At 43.0% G+C, this 21,379-nt stretch overlaps 1 protein-coding gene across 4 annotated transcripts in view; it reads right to left on the reverse strand.

Annotated features, from left to right (window-relative positions):
- Positions 1-21,379, reverse strand: part of LOC123975168 (membrane-associated guanylate kinase, WW and PDZ domain-containing protein 1-like) — a 107,621-nt gene that overhangs the window by 8,130 nt on the left and 78,112 nt on the right. For all 4 annotated transcript variants that reach the window (XM_046056398.1, XM_046056397.1, XM_046056396.1 and 1 more), the window contains 8 exons: positions 19,751-19,873; positions 19,044-19,229; positions 17,614-18,225; positions 9,802-9,836; positions 6,800-7,055; positions 4,053-4,144; positions 2,979-3,174; positions 2,483-2,785 (listed from right to left, as the gene is read on the reverse strand). In XM_046056398.1, coding sequence (XP_045912354.1) covers positions 2,483-2,785; positions 2,979-3,174; positions 4,053-4,144; positions 6,800-7,055; positions 9,802-9,836; positions 17,614-18,225; positions 19,044-19,229; positions 19,751-19,873 — 1,803 coding nt within the window. The remainder of the gene's footprint in view (positions 1-2,482; positions 2,786-2,978; positions 3,175-4,052; positions 4,145-6,799; positions 7,056-9,801; positions 9,837-17,613; positions 18,226-19,043; positions 19,230-19,750; positions 19,874-21,379) is intronic.

Below are 21,379 nucleotides of genomic sequence, written 5' to 3' on the forward strand. Positions count from 1 at the left end.
ACAGCACCTCCCTACCAGGGATCAATGAGCACACAATAGCTGCTGCAGAGTAAGATGTTCAGGTAATTCACCTGTGTGATCTTGACCAGCTCAGAAATTGATATGGATTCCTAAAGGGGGGCACTCTGGGGTGAGATGTGCAGCCTGTAGCCTATATATGGCTCTAGTCATGTGGTCAATGAAAGCACTGCAAGAAATACAATCTGCAGCTGAGTGACAGCATTCAACACCACACATTTTGTTTACACCGAAGCTCTGAATAGACCCTGGGGATTTCCAGTTCTCTGTCTATCATCCCATCATCTCCCCCCGCCACCATGCTCTCCCTTCCCCCCATATTTTTGCATCTCACGTCGCAGCTGCCCTCGACTTCGTCTAGATTGAAAAACAACCTTGTATCCTCCTGTCATTCTATCTAAATGAGATGTGGGGCATTATTACAGTGTGTGGCACATAACCAGGATTTAATACCCAATCTGCTAAGCACAACACTAACCTCAGGTCACTGTAGGAAGGGATGAGAAGGGGTGTGGGCCCTGCTGGACTAAAGCAAAATGGTTAAAGATCCATAATGTAAAGGGTACTGACAAACATCTAGCACTCCTGAAAGATTCCTCAGAGCCATGTCTGTTTTTTTTATTTAGAAATACACTTTCCTCCGTCATATGATAGCTCATGTCCCACATGGTTGGAATCCATTAGGAGAGTGAGCGCAGGATGCTACAGTACGATCCCAGATCAGCACATGAAAGCACAAAGTCCATTCATCTCATCATCCCAAGGGGAATAGTGACAGAGCAGAGCAGGGAAGCGCAGTGAGGCAACAGCACAAACAGGAACCTCAAAAGACTACAAGACGTTTAGACAAGGTTGTTGACTAGCACTGTCACTGGTGCCACTAAAAATAACACATTAATTCTTGCATTGAGTTTTGAACAGCAACACCATTAGCCCATGGGATCCCTGGGCAGTCAGTGTGGCTGAAGTCCCGTCCATTCTTGTGTTTTGCCTGTGACACACCGCAGTACATCATCATAATGGCTAACTATACAAGAGACCTTGGCATGACATTGGTGTTAGAAATTCATCACTCTGAGGTTAATATCAAATTTGTTTGAGGGGGACATCTACAATTCCTCATCAATGCCCGAGCAACTTTAATACATGCAATTCTCCTGTTTTGCCGTGATGCGTAAATGGTATAGACAGCAATGGAGTATGCTGGAGTAGACTTCAATTACATGCTGAATGAATTTGTGAGGGCAGCTGTGAGGCATGAATCTGTGATGATGGTGTTTGTGATAAAGCTGCAGCCAGCCCGATCCTGAGGGAGTGCACTCTGCACATGAAGAGATTTCTTTATCCCTAAGCTGATGGTAGGTTTGTGACCTCGGTCTGTGGCAGTATGCGCAGTCCTGTCAAACTCGCCATCTATTCATAAAGTGGAGGACACTCACTGAGGAGTAACAGTAAAAATATCGTAATTGTGCCAGGAGATGGCATCAGTCATTTCACTCAGTGGTTCCTTTAAACTCTCTGTGGATCTGTCTCTTGGAGGCTGGAGGTATCTATAAAATACTGGAGATGTTTCATGCATCAACTCTCAGGTTTTTGTTAGATCAACTTGATCGGGGTATCTGCGGGCCTTGAAGGTATTAAAAAGTACTAAATATTTTATTTTTGCTGTCATAGGCTGTACAATGTAAAATGTTTTTGTAGCTGACTGTGAATTGTCGGGAGACTTTAACCTAAAGTCAGCCCAATTCGACCCTACAGCAAGCGCTATCACTACTGCTAGCTACTGTAGCTAGCGCGGTCATCATCTCACAGATGGGCAATACTGGATTTTAGCAAAGATTTAAATGATAATAATTAATAATTTTCAATTAAGTCACCCTTCCATTTTCTGGCTCTGTTGATTCAGGTCACGTTATTTTAATAAATTTTACCATTTGGTATTATTGTTATATACTGCTGGGAAGTACTGAAAAAAATGTGATATAATAATAAATAATTCTTTTCATAGCATATGCACTGGTTTTATCTTATACATTTATACTTTAAACAGAATGATTGTGAAACAGGTATTAAGTTGCAGTCTATGTTGTATTGAAAAGGTCTTAAAAGATCTTAAACTTAACTTGGTGAACCCTAAAGAAAACCAATTAAACGGGTATAATTTAAAATTGTTTTTGGCAAATATTATCGTCGGTGCCATGTGGTAACCTCTGAAGAATATTATTTTGAGACCAAAATATTGTTCTGTTTTGAAGTTATTTGAGCCTGGTGCTCACAGTCGGAGAGTAAAGTCATCAAAGAGATCTTCAGAAAAACTCTTTTCATGTAACGTGCACCAAGTCTAAGTAAGTCTAAATTGAACCATGTTGAAGTCAAACAGAGTAAATAAAATAATTTCTCATGTCAAACTGAACAGAAGTCCCTGTCAGTCTCAGCTAGTTCCAGCACAGTCTGCCTCACTTACCAAAGGTGGTGCCAGCGTCAGGCCTTGAGACGGACGACACAATGACGAAACCGAAGCCCTCGTTCTCTCCACGCTGGATCTCCACATCGTATGGCTGCAGGGAGGCGGGCACAACCGCACTCCCACTGCCACCTCCGCCGCCGCTGCCTATGCCGCTGGTAGATCCGCTGCCAGAGCTGACGGTGTTGAGAGAGTTCTGGCTGCCCTGGGGGGTCCGCTTGCCCTCCGTCAGGCTGGGGGCCTGGGTGCTGCTGTGGTGGGAGGAGGCCGGCGACGGGGGAACGTCTCCTTCCCCTTTTGACACTGTGGATGAAGAGAAAGAGGACGGCCTGGTAAGACAAGTATTACTTGTGCATTCCTTTAACTTTAGATTCAAGTATTCAACCTATCTTTAACCTTGGAAAGTCTGCAGGGAAGAGCGAGCAGTGTGCATTGTGTTTAAACAACACGCGTGTATGAATACACATGCGCACATTTTATGTAAAACTCTCATCACCTGGATATCCGGGGGTCTTGCGTCTGACTGTGAGGTTGACATGGCCCTGTTTGGCGGCCTGCTGCATCAGCTGCACCACCAGCTGGTGAGACTTGCCCACCACCGCCGTGCCGTCCACACAGATGAGCTCATCACCCGACCGCAGGCGCCCATCCTCATCTGCTGCCCCGTACTTTACTATGTGCCCTATGTAGATCTGGAAAAGGCAAGCACACAATGTATAATGTAACGTATTACTGACGTTAAATCACACTGTATTCATCGTGTCGCCTATCAACAGTGACATGAATACAGTAGCCTTATTTATTATGATACAGTACTATGGCTAATTGAGTCATTAAACTGTAGTAAATTAAAACACCAGCCAAGAGAGAGCGCAATGACTCATTGTGACTTATCTCCTTCTGATTTTAAATCAAGCTTTTAAACAGCAGAGTTTTGAAGTCTATTGTTGCATTACTTTGAAGGTATTTGTGGCTGGCGTTCAGAGAAACCAAGAAGGCCAATGCAGCCTATTGAGGCCACGGAGAAGCTTGTGTGCTTTAGGCTTTGTGTGGGAGTATAAACACAGCTCTGACAGAAACAAGCGCACAACTACCACCCAACATTTTTGGCACAAACAACAAGCACTAACTCCTGTGGGGTAGACCTTAAGTCTGCTGCCATTTTATTTCCCTCTATTCCTCAATATCTGCCTTCCACTCTCCCTCTTACTCCTTCCTTTTAAGACAAATATATGGCACACAACCAGAGGGATTGTGGGTAAGGCCTTTACTTCTCTTAACAAGCTGTCTATGTGATCCTCAAGGGAGCAGCAGCACCAGTTAGAGAGTGATGTGTTAGGACTTTCTGCTGCTCTGGTTTAAAGGCAGACTAGACAGTAAAGCAGGAGCAAATAAAAAGACAGAACAGAGAACCTCATGTAGACATGGGAAGCATACTAAGAAAAAGGACAAAGCATTCAGAGAGATAAAATGATCAGCAATAGTAAGGATGGGGTGTATGAGTGTAAGTCTTTTAATTCATCAGCTGTTTTGATATACTCTTGGGATTCACAGGTGGAGGGATACTTACAGGCTCACCAGGCTCATTTCCTCCCAGGATACGGAAGCCGAAGCCTGTATCCTTCCGCCAAAGGAAAATGTCTTGCTCCTGGCAATCTGGCACTGAAATAGTGAGAAACAGTGAGAGGACTCCATGGTGGTTGACCATCAAATCCGCGAAAGACCCACAGGCTCTGCTCAGCGATGACTGATTAAAATCTATGTACAGGCCCATCACTGAAAGCTTGTTGCTCTAATCAACAAGTTATGTCTCCCAGTTTGTCCAATTATGGCAAATCCACGCCCAGCTGTGTAATCGCTGCTCAGTAAGGTGTTTGTTTTTCTTTTAGCGTCAGAATGAGAGCAGGCATGATTGGCAACTGCTCCTTCCCTCCCCTCGCCCATGCCTCGTTGAGCAGACTGGCTCCTTGTTCACATACGTTAGACGACAAACTCGACTGCAAAGTCTCATGCTGTGACCTCATTGTACTTGCAGACCTGCTGTCTGAAAAGTTACTCAATGGCGGTCCTATTATTAGCCCCTATTTATAACTGAAACTTTCTTACACACGTGGATTTGTAGCCTCACTTGCGCCTATTTCTCTCCTGCAGTCCATTGCACGCACGCACTTTTGCATATCACCATGGACAGAGCAGACTGCAGAGGAGGACACAGGCAACATGGTGTCAGTCTGTTCAACCCACAGGGCCAGTCCGCACAGGAGGCACAGGCCATTCCTCCTGCTGTCTAAAACTGCTGCCACGCAAGGCCAGTAGCGAACCCATTAGCTTCAGCTCTCAGGTTCCCTCCAAACAATGTGCTTGGTGTGAATTAAACTTGCTTGCCTTGTAATTAACACTTTGCTTAAGCTCAACGTAAACTAACAGAAAGTACGGCTGTGTGTCACATCAAGCGACAGGTGACATGAAGCTTTGATGGGAGCAAAATTCCCAAAAGCTCACATTTCAGTCACACTGCCACTGAAGTATTACCCTTGTGGTGCACTCAGTGGATGCGTGAAATCACCTACTCACAAATTCAAGAGTGAGCACTTGCATGTGGCAGCATGCACATGAATACATTTGAAAATACAGAGAATCTGGGCCTTTTTGTCATTCTTTGTCTCCTTCTCTCTTGTTTCATTGTGTCTCCCCTTCCTCCCCTGCTGACTTAAAAAAGGGGCTGCAGCTCCTTCAGGGGTTATCAAACAGATATACCAATCAGCTGCAGCTTAAAGCAGCCCTCTCCGGGCCCAGTTAATATTTAATCAGCAGCAGTCCTAGATTCTACAGGCAGCCATGATTATTAACCAACACTGCAATACACGTCTGCCCTGTCATAGACATCACTCCTCTATAATCACAAAGCAACCTTTTGAGTATTGAGTATATTTCACAGCATATACAGACCTAGTCTCCCTTTTAAATATTACCACCAGTACAAGTACAGGAGGTCTGAAAGATGTAATTCAGCCAGAACAGTTGAGTGAACCTATTATTTCCGAGGAATCTTCCCCCTTTCTCACAGTCTCTTATATTAGAAACAGAAACTAAATGGTTTGACACCCTTACAGTGTTTCCCCATGAATAATGCAAGATTAGGCCATGACTGCAAATGATACTGAGGAGTCTCACCGAGAGGCTGCCTACTCTCTGGTGTTCCAGTTTTTGGATTTTGGATCCTCTGTTTTTCCAGTGAATAAACAGGGCGCGAGACAAGCTGTTTTAGCTTCTGATAATGTGAGTGTGGTCAGTTTTTAAATGTGGTTTAAAAGGTGAAGTGTGCCACACCATTGCTGGCATTAAAAGACCCAGAAAGACAGAGATGTGTCCTGTGGTGATCATACTGTGTACTCAGCTGCGATTCTTGTACTCTTTTGCACAATTGGAAGAAATACATTTGCTAATGCACTATAAGCAAAGCATGCAGAGATGTTTCCAAGGCGTGTTTTCACTTCTAACTCGCCAATCAGCGGAGATCATTTTTAAAAGCTCCACCCATCAGTTATCTGTTGAATCATATTTTTCCTCCATTTGACCTCCATGTTTAATCCCAAAATCATACAGAAGGCCTTTTGATTAACACTGAACTCAAAGTAATTTAGAAAAATGCTTGATAGAAAAGCAGAAGAAATAATAAAATAATATGAAATAAAAATAAAAGTACACATGGCAAAGACCAGGAAAAGATTTTATTAAGGAATAATATAAGGGTTAGGCTTTCTACAAATTTCATGGCTGTTTGTGAAATATGAAGTTACAGTCAGGTTAGTTTAGCTTAGCATAAAGACTAGAAACAGCTAGCCTGGCTCTGTCAGAAGATAACAAAACCCACCCACCAGCACTTCTAAAGCAAGAAAGTCTGCACATGACCCCCCGCAAAATGGCAGATGCTGTTTTAACGGTTACTGTCTGAAATAAACATACGAGATGTGTTAATTAGTGAGCTTGAGAGGTTAGGCGGACTTTGTTACTTTGGATAGAGCCAGGCTAGCTGTTTCCTTCAGTTTTCAGTCTTTATGCAGGACTAAACTAATCAGCAGGTGGCTGTAGCTTCATATTTACCATACAAACATTAACAGTGGTATCAATGATCTCATATAACTCCTTTTAAATCATTACATAAAAGCCAAATGTGTGATAATAGCCCCAGATCATTTGCCATTCATCCTTATAAGAGATTAAAATGTCTATAATATCACAAGAGGATAAACATTGCCCATTTAAACTTTCAAATCCTAAAATAAGTTAATAAGAGAAGAAGTGAATTCTACTCACGTCGGCTCTCATACATGCTCCTCGACTGCGCCCATATCTTAAAGGGGTCTGGCTTCTTCTGGAGGGTGAGGTTGCCATCTGCGGGGTCCTGAGGGGGCAGGCCCGGCAGAGGCTGGGTGGGAGCAGCAGGAGTGGGAACCACAGCCTCACTGGGCATGACAGAGGGTGGGTGGCTGGGAGAATCGGTGTGGGTGCTGCGATGGCTGCACACACTGTGCTGTGAGCTACTCTGGCTGTCTTTCCGCTCTAACTGGTGCTGGATGGACAGAAAGCAGAGAGTGAGGGGTGTGTGTGTGTGTGTGTGTGTGTGTGTGTGTGTGTGTGTGTGTGTGTGTGTGTGTAAGGAAATGGGGGTGGATATAAGCAGAGGATGGAGGTAGAGGGCAGAGAGAGGAGGAAAAAAAGTGAGAGTGATAAGTGAGTCAGTGATAAGGGCGAGATACAGAGGAAAAGAGATGTGTGAGAAAGTGTTGATGGAGGACAAAGAGAAAAAGTGTCCAAGGTCATCTTTTTTAAACATTGCAGCAGAACATCTCTCAATAAAAACGCCTGCCGGAGTGTGAGGAAAAATTACTAGGTTTCCATGGTTGCGAGACAAAGACAGATTGAAATGTGAGGGAATTTTAATGAATGAACAAAGAATATTGGCTTTTATGAATCCCACGGTTCTGTGTTAGTGCAGAAGGTCCTATGCGTGGAAACCTATGCACAGAATCAAGGTTGGTCCCAACTGAAACCTTTCAAATCTGGCATGAAAGCAAACTGACTTAACAACAGAGAAGAATCCTGATGGGTTGGAGAGAAGTATTGTGAGTGTGTCATTGCTACTCAGTTAACTTCAGTTAAATTAATTGGCACAATAAAGACACTTAAAATATTCAGTGTTAATTTTGCGTATTAGCAGATGGACTTTGGCTCTGCGTCAAAAATCGTAGCCTACTCCATCATTTGAATGAGCAATTCAAAGTGACATCATTCGGCAAAACGCTGTAGTGGCCAATCAAATCCTGGTAGATTCCTTTGTAATGTGAACACCACATTTCTACTGTTTACCTTATAATGGTCGCAACGAAAGATATAATAACTGCTGCTGTGTTAACTTTCCAGAGTTGTAAAATCCTGTTACAGAATACTTTTGCCGCTTCAAATTTCAATGTCGTTTCATCGTTTTTCATTGTGTCAGCGATGCCTGAAGCAACACATCCACACCAACAAAGCCCCTTGGGTTGTTTTAACACAGGGCTGTTTTTGGTCTGAACACCCGCTTAGACAATATAATTTTTCACAGCCTGTTATCGTGCTGCTAGGCGCCTTATGTTTTTTTCTGTAATCTCTGTGTTCTGATTCTGCAACCACAGAATGTCCATATCATAACGTTATTATTTGCGGATGCAATACGCAAAACAGCTTTATGAAGAACAAGCCTTACTGAGAAAATGCAATTACTGACTGTGAAAAGGAGCAAATATGACAACTAAATCATTTTTTTATCTGATGTAAATAATGTGCATGAAAAGGTAGAGAAGTCATTGCACAGTCTTGCAGTCTCACCACACTGCACGAGATGAAGGGTCAAAGATTCCAGTTATGCTTCTTAATGAGGCAATAGCCGGGCAAAATTTACTTCTCATTTGATCACAGAGACTTGCTTAATGGGTTGGGACAGCACAGTCTCCTGCAAATTGGGAGTTTACTGTGAGCATTTTTAGACACTGAACTGGAGGCAAAATGGTTGTTCTGGGCTGACACAAAGTCGCATGCAGCGTGACATTTCACTGACATAACACAGAGGGGGGAAAACTGGCTTTTCCTCACTGGAAAGCTAATCCAAAGTGACACTCAGGCAGGGCGACTATTGGTCCTGGTCAACCCCCTTACAGCGCCCACCCCTCCTCCATCCGCTGTGCAATGTGACCTGAGTAGGTAACACCCACAGCCCTGATTGATACCATTTCAAACAAATCCTAATTCTAATATCCAGCCATCTGAAGGGAGGTATTTTGGTGCCGATCAATAGGAACGGGACACGTTTTTTCTTCCACTCAAGTGGTGGGAATTGAACCTATCACTGTCCTTGGATGAGCCTGTCCAGAGGAAATGTCCTTCTACTATAAGTCAGATGCTCTCCAGGGGTGAATTAGGGTGACAGTAATTTAAAGCTGCACTGGCGTCTCTTCTGAGTTGTATTGATTTTTTTTTTTTTTTTACCAGGTTGAGATGAATCGTAAAAATGAGGAGGCGTTAAAACTCCTGAATAACTGCAATGTCCCTCAAGAGACCCTTGGCTGCTCACGGAACTGGTCTTTCTGCCTCTTTCAACCCTCTTCCCCCCGTCCTCTTATCCTCCACAACTACGAGTTACACTGCAATCTGTTGCAATCTCTTCTCTAGCTTCCCCGATCTCCCCTTGCTTTGCTTCCAACTCACTCTGTCGTCATTGCCCCCTTCTCCCTGTCTGTTAGCCTCAGTGCATCCTCTGTATATGTGGGCTACTTAGACTGTGGGCTATCATCGTGATTCACTGTTATGGGACAAACCCATCCTCACACTGGTCTTCCCTTCCTTCATCCACATCCCTTTTCCCCCCTATCTTTGCTCCATGCCTCTCTCCCATCTTCCCTCAGCTGTGGCTGTCTGCCCTCCCCAACAGCTGGTCACTGTTACACTGCTCTGCCTAGGCTATGCTTAATCAGTCACAGGATGGCAGCGTGGCAGGAGTGGAGGGATGTAGAGAAAGCGAGAGAGGATGTGAAACAAAGAGACATGACAACACGGAGGCAAAAAAAAGCAAAAGGAGGAAAACAACAAAAGAAGCTAAAGTCAAAGTGGCAGACTGAGAAAGAAGTAAAGAAGAAAGAAGATTTATGAAGCTCTGGATGCAGAACAGTAAAGCAAGAGTTAGATATCATATCTCTGTGTCTTTTGGTCTTTAAATAGCGTTCCTTTCACGCAGTGGAGCTGACATGCACACACACAAAAGAGCTGAAGATCACAGTACTCACCACCAGCTTTGGACTCCTCTTGGCTGGCACCACTCCTGCAAAACATCGGCAGAGAGACAGAGAGAGCATCAATGACCTGCGGTGCTCTTCACTTGTCCCCTCTGAACTAAAAACTCCCCAGGACGAACTGATGGACCCTGGTTCCTGATGCAGAGCGCAACTGGCCCAGCTTGCTCTCTCTCCTCCTCCTCCTCCTCCTCTCTGTTGCTTTCTCTCTCTGAGCAACACGCTGCGCTAGGCTGCTCGCGATTCTAAGTGATCTCCTCCCCCTGTGCTGTACCACGCTCCACTCAGTGCTCTCACCCGTGCTATTAGAAGAGCAGCAAATGATCTATCTGCATTAGACAGGTTGACTTATGCTGCAGCAGCCCTGGACTGCTGGTCCAAGCCACAGGTACAAGCATCCACAGACCCCCCCCCACCCCCGCTCCCCTTCCAGTCTGCTTGCCTGCTGTCTCCAACACGAGCTCTCCAGCAGAATCTCAACTATTAACCACTGATAAGGAGTTGAGCAGCTTGAGCATCATATCAAAGGAAGTCCTTAGCTTCTGCCTTACTATGCACATCTTCTGACCAACTACCGAGCTGCTTCCTCTCCTCTCCACTCCTCTGCTTAGCTCAAGGCTTACATTGAGAAGCTGATCTTATCTTTGCCTTTTTTTCTCCCTTGTTCCCTCCCCCTCCTCTTCTTCCATGCACCATGGCTTGTTCTCCCGCTATCTGTCTCTATCTCTCTCTCTCTCCCTCTGATACACTAGTTAACATACTGTTGAGAGTCACCAAGATCAATCTCATTTGTGCTAATGAAATATTAATACTTGGAGCCATTTGTCTGGGGAGAGGATTCACAGCACACCAGTGTAGGGAATAATCTACATTCCTACTTAACTGCTTTATTCTCACATCCCAACAATTCATTCATCAAGTAGGCTCCTCTACCTCAAACATATTAACATAACCCTGCTCAGAAACCACCTGACGATTTAACCAACACACCCAAGAGTATGCACCGCTTTTCAAGAAAACTCCTCTCCCTTCATGAAGCTCCTTCTCCTACTACAGCACAGTATGTTGAGACAGAAATAGACAAATGAATGCATGAACGACATGAGGCAGGATTGGGACAAAGAGTCGCTGTTGCTAAGGCAATCAAGTACAGTAGTTCGGTATACAGTGACAGCAGGTCTGCTTTGTTAAATATGAGCAGCAGCAGCACACCACATTTACATTAATGCTAGACCTTTGATCTTTTACTATTTTTGCTAGAGAGACCTATGAAAATGTTCTTTCCTAAAACGTTTGCTACCAAGCATGCACAGAGAAAAGCCTAGCGGAAGTATTAATGGAACCAGTGACATTAATACATGCAACAACATGCAAGCATCCATCTTAGCCTCTTTCTGCTGCACTGGCAAAAAAATCATTAAATGTTAAAACTCTCTGTTGCTGCAAAGCCCCTCTCTCTACACGATTCATAATTTATCCTCCCTTCTCTCTCTCTCTCTCTCTCTCTCTCTCTCTCTCTCTCTCTCTCTGATTATGGGGTGCCAGTTACTGGAGCAAGTGGAACATCTCAGCTGCTGACGTGCTGATGAATGTTTTTGTGTGTGTGTCTGACCCAGGAAGGACACACATCAGAAGGTCAGATGTCAACAATAAGTGTTTCCCATTACAACAGCAGGTTATATGACCCAGGTGCCCTAAATTACACAGTGTGTAAAACCTTTCACTTTGAAACAACCTCTGAAAATCTTTAAACTGGCAATGAGGTCAACATAATTAGCATCAAGCATATAGAAATTTAATTTAACTATGGCCATATGGTTAATACATTTGGGCATTGAACTGAAGGGGAATAAAGATTCAAGGAACTGACGTAGTTTGACCCCAACGCTACATTCATCCCCTGTTGTCTGTTAGAACAGCTGATTTACAATTTGCACTGTGTCTGGAGGCATCTTCATGTGTGATGCGATCTTTAAATCTGCTGAATTTACTCTGGCATTGTTATGCTGGTGTGTGCCGTGTAATTCAGAGTTGAGCGAATCTGGATAACATTTATGAGTAGCTCAAGCTCGGTGAAAGAAATATGGGAATTGCATGTTCCTGCACACATGCAACTGTGTGGAAGCCTCCATAAAGGCATGCATGCTATGCGGATATAATACCAGCACAGGCAGGTATAAGGTACATCGACGAGTATGCAGGCACGCACAGATGCACATAACATTTACATTATGCACCGGGCCCATAATCCTGATATTTTTTACTCTGCTGAAGCTGCTGAACAGTAAAGCTCTGCTCAATACCCCACAACAGAACGCTGCTCCATTTAAAAGACTCTGAATTGATCGCTAAGCTTGCAACAATGGCTCAAAAGGCCCAATGTTATTATTAATGAGACAACCTTCTACCAGATTAAGATTGTGTACATTATAATTCAAATGAGAGGGGAAGTAAACAAATCGGAAGTGAAAGCGAGTGCTGTCAGTTGTTTGGTGACCTAAACTGGCTCTAAGCATCAATGTGGAATAAGCTGTTTTCTTTACAGTGAGGTACCGCGATAAAAACAAGCAGAATCACAAAGAAATATGCTAGTGATGAAGTTACTGTGCAGCACTAACGTCTGCCTCAAAGACATCTTCATATTATCGATCAGCAATATGAGCATAGGTGTTTCTGCTGGATTGCTTGTAAAATGTGTGTGTAGTGGTGATAAAGGAGTGGGTCAGACTTCAGACATTTGTATATTTTGATTAGCCTTGAAAAAGTTCCTTGCCATCTGTCCCATCCCTAATGTGCTACCACTAAATCACATGTGCAAAAAGCAGTTTTCAGGATCAGCAACAACAAAGCAAAAGTTCCGTAAAATGTGCTCCTGTATAGTTTGTGTTGTTGCAATTATTTGATCCTGTAGCAAAAGCACTGAATCTGCAGCACGGTGAGTGGCCCAGTGTTTCAATATGCTGTTACTGCTGTGGCCTTGGTTGGTCTGTGCAGAGCCCACACAGAGCGAGCGAATGGTCCTTCCTCCAGGTTTTCTATATACATTGTTAGAGGGCGTACAACATGAGTAATGTTCTCTTTCGTTGAGCCAAACCTGTAAACATTTGTCCTTGCTCTACTTATAAGATTGTCCTATTATCCAGTATTCCCGTCTCTTCGTGGACTCCAAATTATATTATCTCGCTCTTCCTCATCGCCTGTTTTCATCCCATTTCATTCCTCTACCTTTGAGTCCTACATTTCTCTCTGTCTTTTCATTTTCTCTGTTCTTTCTCTCTGTCTCTCAGGGGACAAGAGCGCTGTGCACGATTGTCATGGCAACAAAGATGGGAAGACAAGATGGAGGAGTCTTAGCTGGCCTGGCCTCCTTTACAGGGGAAGATCCTGTGTGTGAAAACACCAGATGTTGTCTTTAAAATTTCATTTTATAGACTAGAAAAGCTTAAGATAAGAATAGATATTTCCAACAGGTAGATATTCACATATGCAATTGCTTAGCATGCATGTGCGATCTTGCTTCCTAACACATTTTTGTTCCACTGCAGGCGATGGTTAAGAAAGGCTAAGCAAAAAAAGTGTTATATATACTGTATATTTGCAAATCTCAGACTTGCTTGTAGACAAGTTTTTTTCTGTCACTACACTGTCCTTTAGCAGCTACTTCCTTCATTAGCAAAACAACCTATTCTACCGGTTGTCTTTTTCCATTGCACCAATTACGCGTTGCCGTTCTCCCCTCTTCCAGGTGTTTGACACCCACAGAACAGGCTAAAAAACACCGTGTTGGGCAAAATGCACTACAGCCTTCTTCAAATGCTCAGTGACAAAACGCATTTGAATCTTTACTTCTGTGGCTTCTGAACCAGCTGTGTATCAAGCTGAGATTAGCCACAAGCAAATTACTCTGACACTGTTCAGTTCAGAGCAATGCTGCCTCCTGGGATAAACTGTGGTGTAGTGTTACAAAATATGCTTTTCTCTCTTTGACATGCACATCTGATAACACAGACAACTCACTCTGAAACACTTAAGCTATGGTAGGTTCAGTTTTGCTTAACATTTTGTCAATGCTGTAAGGGTTTATATAGAATTTTAACACAGAATATTTTGCACAAAGGTTAACTTCTGTTAACCTTTAAAATCTTACAAAATTGGAATCTATTAATTGCTGTGGGAAACATAAAATAGCTTTTACGTTTGACAGAAAACAATCTCCGTGTGGTGTTGTTTGACCTTGTGCTTTCTGCCTTCTCTTAAAAACTAACTCTGCTGACTGAGTCAGACATCGCAGATTGATGAGTCACAGATGAACAGATTAAGGCTTCTTCTCCTCCAGGTGAAGCCCACCTTGTTCCTCCTCCTCCCCCTCTCCTCCGCCTGTACTTCTCTAAACCAATCCCCTCGCTGAACTTCCAGCACTGTTCAGCAAATCTCACACTCGCTCCTCTAATCCTCCACCTCCACTTTCACAAAACATGATCCCTGGCCCTACTATTTCTCATCCTCTACTCTCTCTTTTTATCTGCCTTACCTCGCTCCTCTTCGCTTCCATAATTGTTGTTTGTGAACGATCATACGCTAGCTGCTAGCGATCACTTGAAAGGTCACCGCATCATTCTCAGACAGAAAGCCGAGCCCATATCTCAGTCCCGAGAACCATTATTATCGAGTACAGCTGCAAGTCATGATTATTTTTATTGTTGATTAATCTCTGATGTATATTTTGGATTCATCAAGTAAGTTGTTTAGTCTAGAAAATGTCAGAAAATAGTGAAAAATGCCAATCAGAATTTCCCATAACCCAAAGTGACATCTTCAAATGGCTTCAGATTGTGTGACCAACAGTCCAAAACCCAAAGATATTTAATTCAGAAGCAAATGCTCACATTTAAGAGGCTAGAACCAGTGAGTGTTTGGCATATTTGTTTTTAATTAATTTTTTTTTGTTGATTGACTAAAGGTGCCTTAACAAACAAGATCAGGTATTTTTATTGCACATCACAGTCTGCGATGCGAGGCGGCTCTTATAAAGTCTCGTTCATAATCTGTGTCAGACTGTGATAGGGGTTTGAGGCACATCAGTGTCAGATTGTGTGGTGAATTTAGCCAACAAAGCTAGACAGTAACCATGGCAAGTCTGAATGTGTTGTCTAGTAGGTTTGCCAACATTAACTTGAGATTTATAGCTAGGGGTGAGTGACAGAGTAACATTATGTAAGTTTCCTAACATAAAATAACAACTGGTGGAGAGCGGCTCCGGTGTTGTGCCAGAGCCAGGCGAGCGGGCAACATAACCAGCCTCTATGGACATAACGTTAGCCAATGGCAGTGGCAAAGAGACAGAAGAGGAAGTTGATTGAGGAAGCTAAGAAGAGAAAAAGAGAATGACCAAACAAGAGGCTCACGCTGGCAGGCGCTTCATGAAATAAAAGGCTACAAGACAGACGTCGAGCCAAGTAATATTAGCTGGTTTGCTGTCTTGTGTTGTCGCACTTGCTTAATATTTGGCTGTGTTCGAAAAGTTGTCGACTTGCTAGTTTTTGATCATAAGTGATAGTTATTCTCTTTTTAGCTTCCTCCATCAACGGCATAACAAATGCACATGTACAGCTGTGTATTTGCGACAGCGGTAGGAGACTGACACAGCAGGGGTACCAAATTGCACAAAACAAATCTTACATAAAGTTGCTTCAAAAAAAGTATGAGAGTAGAGGCGCTTCATCCATCTTTATTTAGCGCCACAATGTTTTCTCACAAACTTGTTTTGATTTGTATGTGCACACTTTTCTCCCCTGAATATTACCGTAAAATTATGGTTATGAAATGTCGCGTCACACAGTGTATTCTGGGTCATTTTCAGATTTTTGGGTTTGTTGACGTGGCTCGTAGCAACAGTCACATTGTGAGACTTCGGTTCTTTATTAGTGACGCTGTCAGAATTTTGCCAAATCGGCTGTCGTTAAACAAGTCTCACAGTGAGATCTAGGACGGCGTTATGGACTAACAACCAAAGATTTTACCACATTTCTTTCACAATTGTCGTCTTTTGCCTCAGAATCGCAAAGTGTGAATGGGCCTTAAAGGAATTGATCAACTTAACGTTTCAGTAAAATTATCGAGCAATTTAAATTTAGACCCATTTCTGCGTCAGCATCCTTTATGCCAGATACACATCTAAGGGCTGGGAATCAAACCGCAATACTGTGTGGCAACTATCACAGAAAGCCTACATGGAATTCTTGTTCAGAGTACGCTCCTTGTACTGTTCTTTGATCAGACAGATTCTGATTTAAAGTATAATTTGGCCATTTTTAAACTGTATTTTATTTCGGCAAAATTGTTGTACAGCTGCTTGTGTTTAGATGGCATGTAACATTTGAGACATTTGGCTCCTTTAGTAAAATAAAAGAAGGGTTTTGTTTCGTATTGCATGTATTTCAAATAAACAGGGTCTAACCACTGAGATAGAAGCCTAATCCATCTAAATACTGACCACCTGGCTGTCTGTGTGTAGTTTCTGTCCCTCATCACCTGGCCACTCACCTGAACTCATAATAATGACAGGCTGGTGTCAAAGTGAACAAAGATGATCTACGCTGCTGTCAGTCGGCCTGCCTTCCCCTGGTGACTTCCTGTAGCCTCCTTACCAACTTATCCTGTCCTTTATTTCCTCTCTGTCTCGCTCTTGCTCTCTTTGTACCCCTCCCTCTAAGCTCTGGTAGCAGAAATGCTGCCCTGCATCTGTCTCATTTTCTCTCTCACACATACAAACTCTCAGACACACTCACACAGGCCCATAATGATGCTGACATTTAACACAATGCAGCAGCGTTATTCCAGCAGCAGTGCACAAGGTCAACTCATTAGAGGGCATAATTGATGTGGGGTGCATATTCCAGCCTAACGGCATGGGCGGCAATTTAACAACAATAAGGAGTGGACACAAACGAGGGATATCATTTTGTATCTGCATGGATACTTTACACTGTGGCAACAAACAATTTCTTTTGTTTTGGCATTTCAATGAGAAAAACATTTATCTCTGGGTCATTCCAGGTCAAACGTGTAGTGTGTAGGAACATGAAGGTAGTGGTGAACAGGCAAGACAAGACGTAGCATTCACCATTAAAAATCCACATTAATGATGCATGACTACATTAGCAAACCTAAAAACAAGAGTATAAGCCAACTGAATACTCAATTTTCTAATCAAAGGCAATGAAAAATTCTTTCATTTTCCATTGCCATGAACACAGGCTCTAATATCCTCACACTTATTCATTCCAGGTACAGTTTTTTCAAAATAAAACACGTCCAGGGCAGAAAATAAACGCACACACCCTTCACAATACCTAATTATCATACAGGCAACACAAGACGAAAGCAAACGTGAAGACTGACAAAGTCTCTAAGGTCCAATTCTGCGGCATCCGCATTCATAACACACATACGAGTCCCTGACCTAATGTGCTCCTCCTCCCCTCCCCTCTCATTCATCCATCTCGCCTCTTTACCCAGCCTCCCACTCCTTCCCACACTCATCTGCTCGACTGCCATGCTAACTCAGCCCATCGTCTCTTTGCCTCTCCTCGTTTCATCCCATCCAGTGCGAGCATTTTCAACCTGCCACCCACTCTCTTCCTCACTTTTCTCTCCTGCTTTCTCATTATGTCATTTTTCTATGCCAACTATTCAAGTTGTTGTCTGGTCAACCAACATAATTTTTTCACATGTCAAAACTTCAGTTCCTGCATCTATGTATTCACCCTTGCTGACAAATATTTGACATCAAGCTCTAATACATACCTCTTTGCACCAGCATGGTGACCTCACTGCCTCTGGGACATTTGCTCAGCAGGTCCACCACCTGATTGTGGCTCATATTCTGGACATTTCTCTTGTTAACTTCCATCAGAATATCCCCTTCCTTTAGGCCACGGCAGCGTGGATAGTCCACTATCTGCTTGACTCTCTGCCCACCTCCCGTCAGGCTGTCGGCAATGGTGAAGCCGAATCCTTTGTCGCCCTTTTCCATGTGGATGGTGATCAGCTCGGGCTGGGTGGCTATGGACGAGGCCAGAGTGACCACATCGCTGGAGTAGCCGTGCGAGCCGTTAGACGCCACCTCAGCTGAGGGGCTGTGCGGCCGTGGCTCCCTCATGCCGTTAACTGGTCCGGCCTGGTTGGAAGGCGAGTCAAACGTCTCCTGTCCGTTGACAATGATAGGCTCCTTGTCCAAGATAGCCACTGAGGTCACCAGGCTGGTGTTGGGGTCATCGGGGTCAAAGGGCAGTGGGTAGCCACGGCATAAGGCCAGGTCCACCATGGAACCAATGGGGATGGATTGGAAGATCTTCACCACCTGAGCGTGTGTGTAGCCCAGCACAATCGTGTCATTCACACTGACTATCACGTCACCTGCACAAAGGAAAATTATACTGTCAGTAATGCCATCATGTACTCTATAAACAGCTATTTACTGGGGTATAAAGTTAAAATATCAAGTCAAATGATTGTTTTTTTTTTTTTTTTAAAACACCGTTGGTGTTATTTAGTATCATTCCCCAGTCGTGTGAAATTTCTTTATTCAATTTAATAAAGCAATAACACTAAAGTGCCTGTAAAAGGTAACCTAACATGGGTGTACTGTGCCTCAAACCCAGTGTAGCTCCCTCTGGAGCCACAAAAGCATTTACAACTGTTACATAATGCAGTGGTACTCCCCAAGACCTGTAAAAAGACTTTGTAAAATGTGTAAAATTCGAGTTCCCCTTTAAATCGGCATCACCTGTGACATAACATAGTATATGAAGTATATAGTCATATGAAGAATTTGTGAAATCATATTACCTGGATAGAGACATTTCTATGCACAGTATTATGTAATGGACTGTATGTGGTTTAATGAACTGGAGTGTTAAAACAGTAACTCAAAAGTTTTTGCGCTATGAGTTATTCCCATAAGCAAGGTCTGTAGAGTTTCAAACTTATGTAAAGTAGACAAAGGGCTTTTAAAAAATCCAGAGAGCCATTAAGCAATACAGCTGTATTCATGGTGGGACAACCCCAAGGCCTCACGAACTTTGCTATGAAAAGTCTGTGAGTGCATAAGAAGGACCACTGGAACTGGGACCGTAAGTAGTACAGAAAATGGATGGCTGTAGTGGAGGAACACTACCATGTGGTGTTGTTGAATGAAAACAGTGCCACCTGTGGATGGTGGTTATGTACTGCACCTGTCTCCATCTTGCCATCCACGGCTGCAGGTCCGTCCAGCACCAGACTTTTGATCTGCAGAAACTCATCTGGCTCGTCGCCTCCAACCACAGTGAAGCCGAAGCCACGGCGACTCTTCTTCAGCTTTGTGTTGATGAAAGTTCCTTTCAGCTCTGCTGGGTTTCTTGTGAAGAAAGGCTTCCCTCCTGCAGAGCACCAGAGAAACAACTCTCAGCTGTGTGTCCATCCACACATAATACTTTCAGTATTGCTGAATAATGTTTTGTAGATAAAGTGGTAATTTTCTCTTTCAGATCTAGATTTGCAAGAGGGTTAGAACTTAACCATTAACACCGGCTGTGATAAGCTATGAAACTGATGATTGATTTGTCTGGTTATTAGAAGTGTTGTTGCATGGGCAGCTTGGACACATTTGGTCTGCATGCATTCGCTCGTCACTTCCACATACAATAATTTCCAAAAGTGTTGGCAGTGTCCTTTTCAAAAGTCACTTTAAAACAAATCAAATCAGCAGAAATTAAATGTTTTCTGTCCATAAAATGGAGAAAAAATTTTCACAATTTTCAGTGCAGATGTAGTAAACAAAATGTCCACATTGCTTCTGTTACTTTCATTGTTTCATCTGAACTACATGATCTATCTCTGGGCCACTGTCAAGAGCACATGATAGAAAAATCTACAGTGTTTATTCAACATATAGATTTACGTTTGGCTCCTGCAGGGCCGGGAGGTAGAGATGGTGGGACCTGCGGGTCCCGGTAGGTCTCCAGGTGGTTTGGAGCGTAGTTTGCTAATGGGGCCGCTGCTGAGGAATGCTCCTCTATCCACTCTGTACACAATCACACACACATTAATAATAAACACACACTCAACATAAAGGTGTATTTACATGTGGCACACATATAACACTTAACAGCGACAAACGTATAGACACACAGAGCTTTTAGCACATACTGTAGATACTTGCCATCTGATTTATTTTCGCGCCTCATCTACATAATTTACATGAGCTTCTACTAGTATTATTTGTCGAATATAAGATACTTTTGTGTTGTCATGTAAAATAAATATTTTCAATCTCAGCAATGACAATGTAGCAATGTATATGTTATTTGCAAAACGGTTTACATTTTTTGACATTCCAGGCGGGGCCTCCTCAAAAGTGCTGTTCCACCGGGGCAAACATCTGCATCTGAATGGATAGAGGAGTGTCTGTTCCACCAACATAAGAACCAAATATTTGATGGGAAAATCAGTACTGTTAAAAAACACAGATAATACAACATAAAAAAAGTTAATATTAAAGGAAGTTGTCTTACTTCTATTTAGGGAGATAATCATGCTCTAAGTTCCGTTAATTTGAAGCCTTTGGTGGACGTAAACAGGAAGTATAATGTTGCAGAGAATTCAGTCAATTAGCTGTGGGCTACAATTTGAGCCACATTTTTTGTAACCTATATTTGTATCTTATACAACATATTTCTAAATTTGGCAAATTGGCATCATTAAAAGTATGCCGTATTAGCAGTTCCTGTTTGTAATAGATGTACTGTACATATAACTATCACTGGATTGCTTTGATACTGAAGAAACCTTAAAAAAGTCATAATTCGCAGGCAAGTTCTGGAGTTATAAGGAGTGTCTTTTTTACCCTATGATTTCCAATAAGATTTATGGACATGTATTCGCAATGGACATAGGGATAATGCTATCCCTGGAAATTGTAAGTTGCACTGAATCTAAAAATGTCTCTATGCAAACTGCAGCAATTGGGCACTAAAGGTATATAAAGTACCTTAATTACCTCCATGAGCTGCATGTCACACTCCTGACCACATTGATGAACGTGCCAAATCAACTGGCCAAACTTTCAGAACCCCAGCATGCACTGGTCCCTTTCACCTCACATATTTTTGCCTCACGTCCCCCACTGTCTTCTTTAACCCTCCCGCGCCCCCCTGGGGAGGCATTCCTCACAGTTTGAAAACCTCTGGGCAAAAGTTAACATCTCTTCCACGCCTTTTCATGGCAAAGCAAATTGAACGATACAAAATGATGCACAGCATTTATGATTTTAAATCACACAAATTAAAACCTAAACACCAAAGACGACACCAGGGCTTGGGCCAGCTCCATTTCAGTAAAACTGATATGAGAATCAGAATTTGCATTCAGTGAACAACAATGTTTTTTTTCTCCATCATATCTTGACAAGGAAATTTAAATCAAGTCACAGAAGAGAGAACAGCGGTCTGGCCCAAACCCGGGAGAGCACTGGACGAACTGGAAGGACACGACACTCACAGACATGAAGAAAGAAAGAAATGGTGCCGTG

This window comes from Micropterus dolomieu, linkage group LG08 (genome assembly GCF_021292245.1).
Source record: "Micropterus dolomieu isolate WLL.071019.BEF.003 ecotype Adirondacks linkage group LG08, ASM2129224v1, whole genome shotgun sequence".
Lineage (NCBI taxonomy): Eukaryota > Metazoa > Chordata > Actinopteri > Centrarchiformes > Centrarchidae > Micropterus > Micropterus dolomieu.